The sequence below is a fragment of the Ammodytes marinus genome, assembly GCF_949987685.1.
Source record: "Ammodytes marinus genome assembly, chromosome: 7".
NCBI lineage: Eukaryota > Metazoa > Chordata > Actinopteri > Uranoscopiformes > Ammodytidae > Ammodytes > Ammodytes marinus.
In genome coordinates this window covers 17,213,820-17,232,499 of record NC_137211.1, presented here as the reverse complement: position 1 = coordinate 17,232,499, position 18,680 = coordinate 17,213,820, and the positions used below count along the sequence as shown (strand labels likewise).

The following is an 18,680-nucleotide window of genomic DNA, read 5'->3' as shown; positions in this document are numbered from 1 at the left end:
GACAAAATCCAGTAGCAGGATATGTATTCATGGGTCACTAGGCGACAAGACCACACAGTGTTGTTTAGGGTTTAGCCTCAGCTGTACTTGCGTTTAGTCATTTTTTGCACCATTTTTTGCACCGGTGAGCAGATTCTCCATTTTGCTTGGTTTGAGATGTCCAATGTGCAACAAAAGAAGATATTGTGTAAGGACTGTTGTGGAACAGTCACCAGATCACAAGGCAACGCCCACAAAAATATCAGCACTTGAAAACGTACGATGACAAGTGCATGGCAATAGAGTCGATACTAGTAAAGGTAGTGATACTCAAGCCCAGTCTAGAAAAGAAAAAAATAACTTTTTCCGTCATTTGCGATTGTTCCTCCCTAAGAAAAGGGCTCACAAAGGCACAGTGATGCAAAAAAGGCCATACACTCTGCCTTGATAAAGACATTGTGTATATTAATGCAGTTAACATTTTCTGAGCCACCTAATTCAATATTATCGCAAATCAAAACACTGGTAATATTTGTCAGATTTTCAGTATTATATTTTCCTTAATCATAATGCATAGTGTGTTCAAAGTAATGGTGCCTTTTGGTTTATTTTATTTTGGTCACTTTACCTAACGCATTTACATACTTAAACTTTACTTAGAAATAGAATACATTATTGGATCTGGAGCACAGCCTATGTTTCACTTACCAATCAGTACAATTTATAGATTATAAGTGACTTTATTTTCAATGAGACAACAACAAATTGACATGCAAGTCTCCCTATGTCTACATGTTATACAAATAATGATTCTTTAGTTACAAAATATATAAATATTTAAGACCATATGTACATAACATTTACATTACTACATCCATTACTTTATTAAGTTTATTACTATATATACACTTAACAGGTATTATTTTTAATATTATCATAATTATTATTTGCATTATTATTATTATTATTGGTAGCATTATTATTATCATTCTTAATCATCTATAAGTAACTCCCAAAAAACAAAGCATGTAGCAGAAGAGAAAACGGGACCATACCTGACGTTACTGTGCCTGAATGGTCAAGGAGCAGAGGCTGTCTGGCACTCTGTCCTTGGTAAAGCATGGAGAGCTGGCTATGCAGAGCACAAAGTTAAACTAACTATTTGTACAAGGTGAGAACAGGGCTAGTGAACCAACACCATAATCCAGCAGCATTTGGATTCCACTGAGGTAAACAATGACATAGCTTGGAATCTAGCACTTAACTTAAGCTATCCCAACACGATATCTGGTTTGTCCAAATAAAATAGAAGTTTCATCACTGATCTGCATGACATGGACAGTCTTATCACTGCAGTTTGACCAGTTCCACTTCCCCTTTCAATCTGTAAAGGAATTATTCAATCTCCTGAAACATGAACACACACATGGGCACCCACAAACATGTTATTTACCTTGACCACATTATATTTAGTAGTCAAATTCATCAGTGCTTCCTTGTACCATCAGAGGAGTTGATCTCAATCATTGTAAACATTTCTATTGTGTAAGCCAACTGAGCTTCCTCATATGATTAGATCATCCTGTGTAGGTGTACACAAACGCTACCCAGTGGAGAGTTGTGTAAGCTTACAAGCACAAAAAATAGGCCTTTTCTCTTCAACCCCAACACACACACACACACACACACACACACACACACACACACACACACACACACACACACACACACACACACACACACACACACACACACACACACACACACACACACACACACACACACACACACACACACACACACACACACACACACACACACACACAAACGGTAATTCACTCTCACTGTCAACGTTCTCACTCTCACCTTCCCACGTCCTCTGTTCCACCTCTCTCTTGCTTTAACAGTCTCCTAACCTCTCTCCCTATCTCTCTCTCTCTTACTTTCACTCTCCTGATCATCCCTCACCATCTCTTTGCTCTAAATCTAGGAAATGATGCAGTTTTTGCTCTTCCTCCTTTGGCGGGTGTGCAGCTGGCCATGAATTGGTCCGTGCAGAGGTCTGTGATGGCCGCCTACTCCAGAGGGGCTGTAGCGATGGCGCAGCTCCTCGTTGTTGATGTAGCAGAGCTGCACGGGTCGAGGGATTGGCTCGCCCAGGAAGTAAGCCTCTTCTCCCTCAGACTCGGAGGAAGAGGAGCAGCTGGAGCACCAGGGGTCGGTGGCCTCCACATGTCCTTCGCCCCAGTGTGGCCCACCCAGGCTCACAGGCTGCCAGCCAGCATTATGCAGGGTGAGATCAGAGGTGGTACGGGGGCAGGGCCGCTGGGGCTGCTGTCTGTACCCTCCGCCGGGCTCCTGGCCGAACAGCTCCCGAGCAGCATTGCCGGAGGGGAAGCGATCGTAATCCTCCTGGACGCGACGGTAGGGCAGCTCTACCATTTGTGCCGGCCGGTCGGCCACCAGATGCAGGGCATTGTCAGAGCGGGAGCGGCGAGAGCGTTTGTGGTGGCGGCCACTGCGGTGCTGCCCGTTACCGTGGTTCCCGCGGTGGTGTTTGCGTCGTCTTGGTTGAGGCTGCTGTTGCTGCGACGACGCGGGCTCCTGCCCATTGATGCGCCGGCGAGGCATTCTGTCGCTCATCGGAGCCATCCGCAGGTTCCCATTGCTGCCCATCACCCCAACACGACCTTGGCTGTTGTAGCCCTGTGGCTGCGGGCCGTCCCAGTACTGAAGAGGGTAGCCGACTCCCAGCGGCGTGTACATGTTATTGTTGCAGGGGCGAGAAGAGGACAGCGACTCTGTGCTGTGGAACTGGACTGAGGAGCTGAGGGTTCCGATGTTGCTCTTTTCAGACACATTCACACCTGAGTCTTTACTTAGGTCGGGCATGGAGAACCTAGACAAATGCTCTTGTCGCTTACTGACCCCATCCAGCGAGTGACCTGTAAAAACCATAAATCACATGTCACATTTTTATGTAACTTGCCATAATATGATATTCTATCATTTACATAACTGTAGACTGTATAATACCTGTAGCATTGGAGATAGTGAGAGAGTCCATGGATCCACGAGGAGTCTGCTCTAGAGGAGTGAGGGGCTCATTGAAGCTCATGGCATTGATGGGGTTCCTCCTGGTCAGTGGCGGTCTGCCTTCTCTCTGGAATCCATGCAAGCTGATGCTCCTCTTGTCAGAGAAGCCGTGGTTCTGGCTGGACATCTCATTGAAGCTCATCTGGGTGCGTAGCTTGTTGGGCCTGAACTCATCCTGGTTGTGTTGGGTCCAGTTGTCATTGAAAGATTGCCCCCTCATAGCAGCCATAGGGGTCCTCTTGGCATTGCCTGGTTCCTTCCCCCAAGAATCAGGCCTCTTCCCTGTGATGGCAGGACTCTGAGCTGGAGGATGAGCGCTTGCATTGGGATTGTAGCCCTGTCTGAGGTTACACTGAGCCAGCAGATGTGTAGGTGCTGGAGTCGGGGAGGGTTCCAGCTGGGGTCCCTCATAGGCAGCAGGGACGTAGGGGTCGTCGCGGCTCATCCACACCTGGTTAAGGCTCGGGGCACGGCTCGGAGTGCGACTGGGTGTGCGGTTAGGTGTCCTGCTCGGGGTCTGGCTGGACGAGAGGCTTAAACGGTCCATTTGACCGGAGAGCGGATCACTGTCTGCAGACAGACGGTCAGGCATGGGGGGAGGAGCTGACTGGCGGGCCTCTGCACTACGCCGATCCTGCTCCACATTCCTACGCTCCTTTTTCCCAATCTTGGTGCTGTGGCGGGATTCACGGGAACGAGCGCTTTGGAAGGCCGAATCTGAGGAGTCAGACTCATCTGGATCCTGATTGGTTGCATAAAAAGTAATATTGTTTAATATATGTATGGATTTCCCCTATTTTATCTAAGAATTCATGTATATCGTTAGAGTATTTTAGGGTTTCCCACCTGTCCGGTGCTGCAGGACCGTGAGCAGAAGATCTGCCCCTGCTTTGGTAGAAAGGGGCGGCCAAGCAGAGAGCGCTTGCAACGGGCACAGCAAAAGCATTCCTCAGTTGCGTGCCAGTGTTGTCCATCATACGTCATCTGGCCTTGGTCAATGCCTTTGGTAAGATTGGAAAAACATAGACTTAACATAACATACCTGAAACAATATTGTTTGTAAATACAGGATTGGGGATATATATATTTATATATATATATATATATATATATATATACAGTATCTCACAAAAGTGAGTACACCCCTAACATTTCTTCAAATATTTCATTATATCTTTCCATGCGACAACACTGAATAAATGACACTTTGAGACAATGTCAAGTAGTCAGTGTACAGCTTGTATAACAGTGTAAATTTACTGTCCCCTCAAAATAACTCGACACACAGCCATTAATGTCTAAACTGTTGGCAACAAAAGTGAGTACACCCCTAAGAAAAAATGTCCAAATTGGGCCCAAAGTGTCAATATTTTGTTTTGCCATCATTATTTTCTATCACTGCCTTAACCCTCTTGGGCATGTAGTTCACTAGAGCTTCACAGGTTGCAACTGGAACCCTCTTCTACCCATTCATGACGACATCAAGGAGCTGGTGGATATTAGAGTCCTTGCGCTCCTCCATCTCCCGTTTGAGGATGCCCCAAAGATGCTCAATAGGGTTTAAGACTGGAGACATGCTTGGCCAGTCCATAACCTTTACCCTCAGCTTCTTTAGCAAGCCAGTGGTCGTTCGGAGGTGTGTTTGGGGTCGTTATCATGTTGCAGTACTGCCCTGCGGCCCAGTTTATGAAGGGAGGGGATCATGCTCTGCTTCAGTATGTCACAGTACATGTTAGAATTCAATGAACTGTAGATCCCCAGTGCTGGCAGCACTCATGCAGCCCCAGACCATGACACTCCAAACACCATGCTTGACTCTAGGCAAGACACACTTGTCTTTGTACTCCTCACCTGGTTGCCGCTCCACACTCTTAACACCATCTGAACCAAATAAATGTATTTTGGTCTCATCAGACCACAGGACATGGTTGCAGTAATCCATGTCTGTTAAGTAAGTAAGCCGTAGTCTGTTTGTCTTCAGCAAAACTTTTTGTGGGGTTTCTTGTGCATCATCTTTAGAATAGGCTTCCTTCTGGGATGACAGCCATGCAGACCAGTATGATGCAGAGTGCGGCGTATGGTCTGAGCACTGACAGGTTGACCCCCCACCCCTTCAAGCCCTTCAGCAATGCTGGCAGCACTCATACGTCTATTTTCCAAAGCCAACCTCTGTGTACGACGCTGACCACGTGCACTCAACCTTCGTAAACTGGGCCGCAGGGTGGTATTGCAACATGATAACGACCCCAAACACACCTCCAAGATGACCAGTGGCTTGCTAAAAAAGCTGAGGGTAAAGGTTATGGCCTGGCCAAGCATGTCTCCAGACCTAAACCCTATTGAGCATCTTTGGGGCATCCTCAAACAGAAGGTGGAGGAGCGCAAGGTCTTTAATATCCACCAGCTCTGTGATGCTGTCATAAATGGGTGGAAGAGGGTTCCAGTTGCAACCTGTGAAGCTCTAGTGAACTACATGCCCAAGAGGGTTAAGGCAGTGCTGGAAAATAATGGTGGCCACACAAAATATTTACACTTTGGGCCCGATTTGTAAATTTTTTCTAAGGGGTGTACTCACTTTTGTTGCCAGCAGTTTAGACATTAATGGCTGTGTGTCGAGTTATTTTGAGGGGACAGTAAATTTACACTGTTATACAAGCTGTACACTGACTACTTTACATTGTATCAAAGTGTCATTTCTTCAGTGTTGTCCCATGGAAAGATATAAAGAAAAATGTGAAGAAATGTAAGGGGTGTACTCACTTTTGTGAGATACTGTATATATCTGTGCACCTTATGAACACAGCCCAATCTGATTTGAGCCATTAGCCATTAGGTCAAACTCAAAAAAATAAAAAATAAATAAATAAATAAATAAATATATATATGTATGCCTCTTTGTGCTCGAATGGAGAGAAACATTTAATATAACACAGCTTTCTTCCTTTGGGAAAACATTTGTGATGCTGTACCCATGCATGATCACTTGATTTGAAAGATAACACAAACACATTTCACCAGCCAAGCTCCCGAGCTAGAGGAAGTAATCATCTTTAACATTCCCCATCTGGATACAACATGGGAGCATCCTCTGAAACACTATCTTTTACTGTTACTGGAGCTTGGGATGATAATAATAACCATCCACATCTCACTGCTCTGACTCCACCTCTCCACAGCTGTGGCACACAAGGCTCAGAGGGCTTATAGCACCCACACTTACAATACGGTTGCGTTCCGAATCGCATACTTTCTACTATATAGTATGTAGAAAAAAGATTTAGGATGTCCCGATTCTTGTGGCCAGATTTAGGATGGTTAGAAGTACCCGGATGTCCTACTTCATGCGGCCAAGATTGTTAGTGTTGAAAACTGCATCCTATTTGGGCGATTCTGACCCACAATCCATTGCGCACGTGAAGTGACGTCACATCGACGAAGCCTCCATATGAAAACAAACGGGGATGCGACGGATATAAAAGCAAGAGGCAAGATCAAGGCGCAATGTTATGATGAAATAAGAGAGTATAGTATGTCCCAATAGTATGCCTACTGCATCCTAACTAGATTATTTTTATCGTCGGATGTAGTATGTAGAATATAAAAAAGAATGAGTATGCGATTCGGAACGCAACCTAAATGACTTGTTTCTTACATGAAAAATACATCCATGTGTTTTGGTTAGGGCTGACAAGCGATTAAAAAAATTTATCAAATTAATTACAGGCTCTGTGATAATTAATCTAAATTAACCGCATACTTTTATGACACTTTTATACCTGTTTATAAATAGCTGTATAGCCTGCTAGTACAGTTTGTTTCTCTCTCTCTCTCTCTCTCTCCGTCTCTCGTAACTTCTGTCTCCACAACAGACAGCGCTGCACTGCCACAGATGCCTATGCCGATTCATTCACCATCGTCGTACTCATAGGCAAAAATATTGACATACACACACACACACACACACACACACACACACACACACACACACACACACACACACACACACACACACACACACACACACACACACACACACACACACACACACACACACACACACACACACACACACACACACACACACACACGGGGCGGGTGTCCGTTTACGCGGGAGACGAGACAGCTAGCAAACAAAATTGAGACACACGGAGGAAGATTGAGCGATACTTTTGAACCTACATTGTTGCACCCACTAAATCAATAATGCACAGACACTGCAGAGAATAAAGTAAGATGTCTTCCTACCTTCATGCTTATTTGCCCGAAGCATCCCATAAACCGTCCATAGCCCTCGGCCCCGCCCTTTCCCCTGCTTCTCTCTTTACTTTTCTCCCTTTCACCCGTGCGGGCTGTGTATGCAAGCTACAGGTGCAGCTCGGTGCAGCTGCGCACCACTTTTGCACCGGGTCAAAGGGCATTATAGAAGTGCGATTAATCTACGTTAATTTTTCTGTGATTAATTAATCGAAATTAACGCGTTAATTTGACAGCCCTAGTTTTGGTAGCAGTTCATATATGCTCGAGTTCATAAAGCACCAATAAGAAAAAGCAGGAACCATGTACCTATGTGTTCTCCACATGCGTCACAGTACTCTGCATAAAGGGACTCGAAGCAGTTGCAGCAGTGTGGCCGTCCATCCTTCATAATGTAGCGCTGGCCGCCGAGGGTGTTCGCACACTCATAGCAACGGAAGTGCTTCATGTGCCAGTGCCTGCCCTCGGCCTCAGTGCATTCATCAGCAAAGATTATCTGTGTGACACATTCAGCAAGCATATTCCACAGAGATTATATGACTTTGAAAGGAGGTCAAGAATTAATGTAAAATAATTGATGGGTTTTCACTGCTTTTAAACTAGTTTTACAGCTTTAGCCCATCTTTATTAATACAATGATGTACGGGGTACCCCATGGCTCCATCATTGGCACATTATCATTTTCAGAACACTATGTGGTTCTCACTCTCTTTGCCCCATGCACCATTACAATTAAGGAATGTCTTCTTCTTACACCCTGAAACATGTTGATGTTGGTGAGTTGTTGTGAGAAGAAAAGTCTGAAAAAAACAAGTATTGGTTTGTGAAGGAGAACTATATTTAGTCTTTACTACCATGTTCATCATCTCTTCAACCTCTCCCACAAAGGAGTCACTCCAGGTTGGTAACCAATGCCCTTGAATATGTTGTACACTTTTTTTTTACTATCCTCCAATATTACCAGCTTGCATACATTTTGGTGTGTCATCAGACCATTTGATTATCTGATTAATGTGATAAAAATCAAATAAATAGTTCAATAAAAATGCCAAACTGGATGAATAAAAACTGACACCTGGACTTATGCTTTCTATCATAATTAAAATAAACAAATACTACCAGCTTCAATGAGTGCAGAAGGTGGTTATTATTATTGTAATCCCAGGCCTGCTTGGCACACATTATAGTTAGAAAACAAACAGGCTTACTGAGACAACTTTTCTCTACAGACCAGATTCAACCACATTTAAGTCTCTAAGCTATGAACCATTCTGCCATTTCCAACCCTGAAGGGCTCCAGGCCCAGATAAGCGCACCTCATCACAGGCACAGCAGCGGGGTTTCATCCTCTCGGCATGGTGCCGGCCACAGTGGATTTTGCCATCCTGGTAGAAGTAGATGAGATCCACCAATAGTTCCTCACACATGCTGCAGACAAAGCAATGAGGGTGCCAGCATTTTCCATGACCTGCCCTCGCAGCAAAAACCACAAGGTCCCCGCCATTTATTTGACCACCGCACTGTAGGAGAGGGGAAAAGAAGGAAGGGTAGAAAAGGAGAGCAAAGACTCAAAGGAAAAGAAAATAGACGAGAGGACAGGGGAGACAAAATAGGGGTGGGGAAACATAGAAATTAAGATACGGAGATCGGGGAAAATGGCACTTGAAGTTACTATTGTCTTTTCAAGAGAGAAATGTTTTCTTCTTTATACTATGTGCTTCATCATTCTATTTTTTTAAATATGAAAAACGTGGGCTGAATTACACCGACAGAACAGAAAATGTTACTCCTTTAGACCGAAAAAAGCCTTAATAGTTGTTTGTTTGGCCATTGGCATTTTCAATGAGTCAAATTGATGATGAGAGGGCAAAAGGAAGGACAGGTTGGTTGTTGTTTTACCTTGTCACAGATGGCCCCAGTGATGGTAAGAGGGAATGGACGTACATTGCCTCTGCCCAAGCTGTCCTTTTTCCGTTGATTGCTGAAGATCTTCAGCTCTCGTTTCTCCTCCTCATCCAGCGCGTTACAATAACGCACCTGAGCAATGTGGTTCATTATTAGGCTTAACCATAAAAACCTACTGGAAGTTAATACATAAACAAGATCAATTGAATACATTTGAAATATACTGCGTGATTACCTCATTGTCATGTGGTGGCAACTGATGAAGAAGTTGTTTAATGCGATATTGCTCTCCAGGGCTGTTTATATAGGGGACCTTCTCTTCTGGTAAGGAGTTATAATACTGATGCACCTGAAACAAACACCAGATTAGATTAAACCAACTGATTGTTCGGCCACTTGGAATAAATTAAAATAAACTGTAAACAACATTGACATAAAGATGATATGGTGAACTTGTTAGAAAGCATTCATTGTTGTGCTTCTGGCTACCTTTATTTTCCTTTCAGCTCACTTTTTGGTCTCCACCAATCCCATAATTAACATCTGGCTCTAAATGCTCCACTTACCTTTTCCTTCTGCCTTTTGGTGTTGGGCACATCTTTTACAGTTGGTTTATTAAAGCTTTCCCACTGAAAAATGCTGCCTGCTGCTGCAGAAAACCGCGCTGATTAAAACAGCAAGAGAGAACCTTTTACATACAAATAGGCCTAGATATGTGATCCATTATTAAAACAAAAATATTGATCTGCCACATATTATGTATACAGATAAATTACATAGCACTAAATACATCATTATGTTTCCATTATGCTGAGTTAAAGGTGGCTAGTTTACTTAATTTACCTTATTATTATTATTTAAATAATTCATTCTGACATCCCCCCCCCAAAATTAACCCTTATGCCCTATTAAAAAAAAGTTACACTGGGACCGTTATTTAATAAATCACAAATAAAAATTAACCCTTTAGATGCCAATTTCGATCATATACCACCAACCGCTTTTTTGAAAAATACACTAAAATTCAATATTCAACTTTTTTATTAAACTTTGATTATTATTAGTATCACCGGCTCACCCATCTGAATGATAGGTGAGAAAATTATATTTGGTGCATTATTACTTTTTGTTTAATGTCAGATTGAATAAAAAAGTTACACTGGGACCGTTAAGTACATTTTGTGTATTTTGACCTTTAAATTGCATTAAAATTATGAAAGATCAATATTTTTTCACAATTTTTTTTTCCATATTTTTCACGAAGGGGTTGTTGTTCAATCTGTGTCATTATTTCATTAATCACAATTAAAAATTAACCCTTTAGATGCCAGTTTTGATCATATACCACCAACCGCTTTAATGAAAAATACACAAAAATTCAATATTCAAATCTTTTTTTTAACTTTGATTATTATTAGTATCACCGGCTCACCCATCTGAACAATAGGTGAGAAAATTGAATTTGGTGCATTATTACTTTTTGTTTAATGTCAGATTGAATAAAAAAGTTACACTGGGACCGTTAAATACATTTTGTGTATTTTGACCTTTAAATTGCATTAAAATGATGAAAGATCAATATTTTTTCACAATTTCTTTTTCCATATTTTTCATGAAGGGGTTGCTGTTCAATCTATGTCATGATTTAATTAATCGCAATTAAAAATGAACCCTTTAGATGCCAATTTCGATCATATACCACCAACCGCTTTTTTGAAAAATACACTAAAATTCAATATTCAAATATTTTTTTTAACTTTGATTATCATTAGTATCACCGGCTCACCCATCTGAACAATAGGTGAGAAAATTGAATTTGGGGCATTATTACTTTTTGTATAATGTCAAATTGAATAAAAAAAGTTAGATTTCTACCATTGACTTACATTATAACAAAACTTTTTGGCAACCCGCCTTTAAATTAAAGTGAAAATTTTTTTTGCCTCTGATTTCCCATATTACTGCAGAAAACACAATGCAATTGGGTAAAATGAAAGAGAATAGTAAAATTTACCCATTTTATCACCTCTTTTATCATCAAAATATGAATTTTTATGATGAAAACCATTCACTAAAACTACAAAATAACAGCTTTTTTTTTTTTTTTTTTTAGTGTGTGAGTGTGTGTGTATGTGTCTGTGTGTGTGTGTGTGCATGTGTAAGTGCATGTGTGTGTGTGTGAAAGTGTGCTTGTGTGTGTGTATGAGAGGAGAGAAATTACAAGGGGTACAGATTTGCAGCCCTAATATCGTATGACACATGCAAACACACACACCCCCCCACACACACACACATACACACACGATCTTATTTTGTCATGGACATGCAGACATTAGTCCATACTATCCATATCAGAACACCTTTGACATTTTTCTTTAGATTTTTTGTCACAGTGGCTAGTAATCCTGAAGTTTGACAGAAAATATGAAAATTTCAATTTTTTTCTCGTTTGTGTCATTTGGCATGTTTGTTCCTCGGTTTGAGACCATATGAAATGAATAAATCAACTAGAAATTAGTTAAAACCTAAAATGTGATGCCTTACCTTCAAAATTAATGCAAAAAATTATATAAATTCTGATTTTATCTTGCCATTGCCAAGGAATCAAAAATACTGGTTTTATGGCTTTTTATGAGTTTACGAAATGGCATCTTTTTACACAAGGATTTCAGTTTATGTGATTTGAGTTCACACAGACTGACTCCTGGAAAATATTTTTTCACTTCAACCATTCTGACTAAAAGATGTGTTCACTAACTACACATCAAAACCATTTTATTGTATTTTTTTATTTTTTTTATTGGTTTGCAGCCATGAATTATACAAGGATGCCAATTTGTTGTAAAGGGTCACCATAGAGGTTAGTGGGGGGGGGGGGGCTAAAATGGGGCATTTTTTTTATTGACCTTGTTTTTACGTAAGTTTATCAAGTTTACTACAGAGAAATGGGAAATTACAGTCAAAATTATTTTTCACTTTAATTTTAAGGGGGGGGGGGGGGGGGTCAAAAAATGTCATTATAATGGAAGTCAATGGTACAAATCGTGTAGTTAACGGTCCCAGTGTAACAAAAACATCTCACACAGTCAAAATTAAGTAGATATGGATGAAACTCAGAATATCCCAACTTCATTGTAAAACACACCTCCTTACCAAATTTTATGGCTAGGGGACAATCACAGCCAAAATTATCTCAAAAATGCAACCCCAGATACACAAATCTCCACCAGGTTAACCTGGCATTTTAAATTAATCTATCGTGGTCTACATGCCAATATAATTTGTTTTTTTTGGCTTTGCCTTCCATCCTCGCTGCCCTTGGAAATTAGTATCTGGAATTTAAAATGTATGGCACAATGAGCTGGGTCCTGCTGCCGCAGACAACCTTGAACAGCATCATATTCTTTACAATGTCATCAACTAGTATCATTCAAAGTTCTTAAAGGAGATCTCAGTTACCCATAATGGTATTGCAGATACAATTCATGATGCAGTAGGACTTTGTACCCATTTGCATGAGCACCGGTGATGAAATAGAGAAAAACCTTGATTGCTGAAGTAAGCAATCAAAAGATGAAGCAATCTTGTCACTTGTCTCTGATTTTTGGCAAAACAGCATTTGACTAAAAGTGGTCTAGTGCTCAGTGCAGCATTAAGATCTATTTTGCAAAGTTGCACATTTACATAATCAGTGGGGTGGAGAGTGAGAGGCCAAGGAAGATGCCTCTGAGTGCTTCCCCTCAGATTCTCAGTGACCCATACACTGGTTTGTTCTACGTCATGGAGGGTGACACTAAGGCTTATGTAGAATTGAAAGTAAGGGTAATTTGAAGTGACAAACTTTTCTCTAGAATCTGATCCTTTAAATAAAGAGAGGAGACACGTTTTAAGCTAAAAAGGACAACTACTAGCACATCACTGAATATTCATTTTCATTTCCCTCTGTTGCCTACTTGTCAACACATCAAGCTTTCCTCAACAGCTCTTCTGTGTTTTTTAACTCATACATGGGGAACTGAATTAGCATACAACTTCACGTTATTTTCATTATCAATTGATTCAATTAATTAATTAATCAAATAGAAAATCCTGATTCGATTAACCTTTTGTTGAAGGCAATGAAGTCAAGATTATGTGTTATGACAGCTCAATGAAACGTACTACGAGAAACTATGATTTTCCCTGAAAAAATGTCTGTCACATCAATTTCATCGAGATGTGACAAAACTGAAGTGACAAGCTTAAAAATCATTACAAGCACGTCCATTAAAAACAAGTGGCTACAATTGCCTGGACTCCGTGTTGGATGAGAAAGGCTTCAGCCTCTTTCAGCATCCTGTCAAGATGGCTGACTGGAGAAAATAACTGTTATCAGCCTGACCTGTCAACTGTTAACAGAGCCCTGGGAGGCCTGTTGCATGAGAGTTCTGCCCTGGCTAAACATAGACACTTTATTTATATTCAATATATTTGAACAGAGCTGTCTTTAACCCATGTAGAAACTCATGAAAACAACTGACAACAATTAAAAGAAATATGTAGAAATATCTTCCTCTGGATGTGCACCATCGATTGCATTAGCTTGGTCATGCATGCAATTAAAAGGCACTTAAACTGCAAATGAGTGCAGACAGAGAATTATGGAACCTGGATGCATAAACACATTCCCACATATTTCCAATTAGTTTCATGCAAACCTTCACTGACTCAAATAACTCTAATTCCTCTGGGTTTAAATTTGCAAAGATACATTACAATACAAAACATATTGAGGCTTAGCATACTAAAAGCGTCAATAATTGGAGCAATGACGATAGGTTAAGAGTTCTTAAGTAACATGTTTCTGTCATATTTTTCCTTATTGCTTCATGAGAAATGTGACCTCAACCTGGATAAACGCTACCCTGTACATCATATACAAAATTTGCATATTTTGATTACAGATTAATACAGACAACACTTGCTTAATTCATTCATTGCTTCACATCTGTTCTTCAGACAATGCAATCAGCTAATCATTCTGTGGTTCCTTTTCATCATGGTTCATGGTTGTCATTCTGCCTCACCGTGAACTTGGTTCCTACAACGTTTCAGCTTAAACACTGACAATTGAAAAATCTCCTTGCAATTATTCCTCTATGAAACGCCTGACAGTGATGTCCCAGTGATTTGTATGTCATCCCTGCCCTTCCCTTTCCCCCCAGCCCTCCCAGCCAAAGAGACTAAAACAGCATGAAGAGGATTTCAAAACAATAATGATTTAAGATTGAGTTAATTCTTTATCTGAGGATAATAACAAGGACAGTGCCATGGATACTTTATCGTCCAAATAATTGCATTGTTATGACCAAATCTGTTCACATTGATATGGTCTCTGGCTATGCTGGAAAAAAACCCATTAGTTAATAAAACACTTGTGCGTGAAAGGGGTGTCGAGTAATGTGCGAGTTGAATATCCGTGACTGGAAGCTCGTGTACCTGCTCAGGACTGAGGCCAGGGGGGACCCAGACGTATTCCTCTAGTGCACATCCAGAGTCATCATCAGAGGTGGAGTTCCTCTGGAAGTCGTACATCAGCTTGGTGATGGTCTTCTCCATCTCCAGAGACATGGCTGTCACAACATGCTCCTCTACACAAACTGCTTCAGTGGACACAGCTATTCCTGTGGAGAAAAACAGAAAAAAGAGTGAGAAGGATGTAGTGAAGGGAAATTTAACTAAAAAAAGAATAGGAGATTAGGCAAAGAAAGAAAAAACATGAGATAGCAATGCAAGGCTAAGTATTCTTCCTAACCATATTCAAGGTTGAATTTGCAGATTTTGATTACCCAGTGGTAAACATTATATGTGCCAGGTCTACATAAAAAAGGAATGTTATGAACCATACTTTTAAATTTAACAGCGAGAAAACCAGCAATAGTACAGATCCGTAAAATCAGGCAAGGTGTGTCAAAACAAGATACACTTTTAAAACATTTTACAGTCCATGTTAAAAGCTCTGTGAAACGGTATATAGTAGTTGCAGGTACAGCATTGAGCAAAATGCTAATGTCAACACGCACCGTAGTTCAGTGTCCTGGCATGCTAACATTAGTCATAAAAAGCATTGGAAAACTGAATGAAATTTTGACTTGATAAATAGTGATAGAAGAAAGGTTCAAGGGATCATAGAATTCAATTCAACCCGTGAAACAGAAATGTCTTCACAAAATGTCATGTCAATCCACTCAATAGCAATTAAGATATTAGTCTGGACCGAAGCGGTGGACCGACGGACACTATCAACATCCCCTGAGCTTGAAAATAGGAATGGTTTTTACCAGCCTAAATGCAATCAAAGCACTTAATAATAATAAGAAAAAAATATATATATAATTTTGCACTTTTTACATTATCAGCAGAGATCGCTGCTTCTGCATTCAATCTGAGATCAACCCTGTCCTCTCCTCTTCCTTACTGTTTGAGAGAGGAACAGCTGCACACAGCACTAACACATGAATAATTAACTGAACCAGGTATGGCCCCCACCACTGAAGTATGAAGCCGTAATCCAACTAATTTCACAGGCAACTACAATATCTAGTCAGCCAACAACAAGAACAATAATGAGTTATGTTTGCATCTCACATCTTGTTATTTTGAATGCTGTTGAGTGCAGAGATATTAGAGTCAATCGGAGCAAAATGGAAAGGAAATTAAAATGGTTTCTAACAATGTCAGAATCTAATATAAATATACATTTTCATAATCTGTAATAACTATTGAACTTGCTGATGTTGTGAAACGTTACCAGAGCACAATCTGACCAATGTGGAGATGCCAGGAGAGAAAACTAAGATATCAGTTGAGACGCTTTCTCTGTATCTGTAGGTCATGTATCAAGGTCGGAGCAATCCACTGACAAAAACATAACTGTGCGATAGTCGGTGAGAACGTGTGAACAGGCCTTGACATTTCGGATCCAAAATGATTTCTCATAACCCACGAGACAGGTCTTTTTCGGGCAGTTTCAGACAGCAACACCATTTTCAACAGCAGATAAGAATTCACAGACAAAACAGAGCTTAAGCAGTGCCCAAGAAACAGCAGACATTTCCACAGAATGAGCCAGTGAGTCAGCCTCCATCCAAGTAGAGCTGAGTACTGTTTATCTCTCTAAGATGGGTGCTGCTGATTCCTTTGTGAGGAGTGATCACAGGTATGTAACCTTACGCCTCTAGCCTGGCCCGAAGCGGTTCGTCATTAGTGTAGGGAGGCTGAGTGAGAGTGGGCCTGCATGCTGAGAAACCTGTAGTAGCCTGTTGCGCCGCCTAGACATCAGTTCAAAAGTAATATGTGTTGGCAATATGAAATCAGATCAGTGAGCTGCTGAAGGAACTAACTGAAAACTGAAATCTAATGTTCATTCTAGCATTGATATACATTTCACAGTCAATCCGTTTGAGTTCTAAGGATGCTGGCATTGTTTTTAAATGCATAGTTTTAATGGTGATAAAGTTCACCCGATGTGTTGATTTATTCGTCAAATATTTTGGGAAATATCTGAATATCTACTGCCACGGTTAGTATAAACAAACGTTCGCTGGAGTTCGCATAGTATGCCTTTAATGACCATTTTGCTGATTTGTATCGTTCTATTTAGTTGGAGAACTAGCTAGATGGGAAGATTGATTGCACTCATCTCTGTACGTGAAATATGATACTACAGCGAGCAGCTGGTTAACTTAGCTTAGCATAAAGACCAAAAACCAGGAAACAGAAACCTCATGTCAAAAGTCACCAAAATCCTCCAAACACATCTCTTAAAAAACAGGTGCTGAACGATTAATCAATATCATATTGAAATCAACCAACAAACAGCAGAAGTACAAGGAAAATGTTACATTCTGGTTGCAGAAAAATGGCATGAAGTAACATTGAGCAGTTTAGGGAGCCAAAAAGTAAATTGCAATTATGACACCAGCCCAGTCTAGTAATCAAACTACTATTTCAGAGTCTAGTATGCGACTAGTACTCCGTATTAAAGGGCTTGGCTCAGAGAGGCAACAAAAGCAACACACTATTTTGCTAAAGAAATAATATCTATTAACACTCACCGACTCAGCGACTTACTGAATATTGAACTGAAGCTTGACTTTAGAAAATGATATCACAAATCAAATTGAAGTTGCAATTTCTGTCAGAAAAATGTAAGTTGCGATGAAAAATTGTCCACAGATCCTACAGCCCTATTTCACAGTGAAGATATGACTCTAAGAAAGTTACTGCGCCTGGCCAAGAATAAACTACTTATTTCCCTAAATGTCAACTACTTCAGTATGTTCAGTCCGGCTTAAGGATTTAGTGTTGAAGATAAGTTCATGTAAGTACTGAACACTTAGTAAAGAGATTTGTTTAGCCTTGCATAGCATAAAGAAAGAAATAAAGCGGAAAAATAGCATCCTTTTTAAAGAGCAAAAATATGACTTCAGCAGCTCCAAAATTCCCCTATTTGCATTTTGGATCTTGCACGCTAACAAGCTAGACAAAATTAGGTATCAGCAAGGTTGGGTTCAGATATAGACAAGTGTGAAAATACTTTTTCTCACTGACCCAGTTGTTGTTCATTAAGAAGTGGCTACAGTCTGTATATGTGCACTGCTCGTTATGCAACAACTTCTTGTTTTCCTTGTTTACAAGTGTTGAATACTCAAGTTAAAATGTGTACATACGACTGCTAGATGTTGGAATGGTGCATTTGGTGGAGCTGTTTCCCCTACTGCTTCCAGTGTTTGTGCTAAGCTCAAGCTGCTTCTACCCACAGAGAAAATCTCATTCTCAACTCAACTCCAGGAAAGAAGGTGTGAATATTCCTTACTGTCAGAGTGGATTCAATTGAATAAATGTATGATTAATGATTAATGAAGGTGTATGGCCATGAAGTTCGGTTTTCTTTAGGCCTTTTTCATGGAAGACATTTTGACACAAAGTCCCATGTGTAACAAATCGCAGCTATAATGGCTGGGGACATGGTATTGGTACATGTAGAGGGTCACTTCAATGAAATTGAACCCTAGTTAATGTAACAAGTTCCACCTGCAGGAGTCCACTACTTTCTTTGTTATGTGTTTAGTACGATAGATTACCTACAAAATCTAGTAATACAAAATACTCAAGTAGTAGATTGGTTGTTGTGTTGGAAGTGAAATCACGCCAGTCCCCTTCACACACATTGTTTAGCCGAGGGAATCGCTGTGTTGCACCAGTGCTTCGAGTAACAGTCCCTTCTCACCCTACTTATTAAGATGTACTGTAAGTTTCCACTGTGCATGTTAAAAAAAGACACAGCATTAGTGTCAAATCAATTCAATGTAATAAGTAGTCTCAGAAGAAGATAAGTGTGTGACTCTTTGATGCAATACACACTCGCCCGGCCCAGTCGTATGTCATAACACACTCCTCTGTTC

At 40.6% G+C, this 18,680-nt stretch overlaps 1 protein-coding gene across 1 annotated transcript; it reads right to left on the bottom strand.

The window, feature by feature from the left end:
- Nucleotides 1-1,965: 1,965 nt before the first annotated feature.
- On the bottom strand, nt 1,966-14,844 carry LOC307253151 (prickle-like protein 2; the record flags this gene model as incomplete). The annotated part of the gene is made up of 8 exons (XM_080031042.1): nt 1,966-2,924; nt 3,016-3,817; nt 3,922-4,076; nt 7,639-7,825; nt 8,646-8,849; nt 9,229-9,366; nt 9,470-9,583; nt 14,713-14,844. The coding sequence occupies 8 exons, from the start codon at nt 14,842-14,844 to the stop codon at nt 1,966-1,968; spliced, it is 2,691 nt and encodes an 896-aa protein (XP_079887168.1).
- Nucleotides 14,845-18,680: the final 3,836 nt, after the last annotated feature.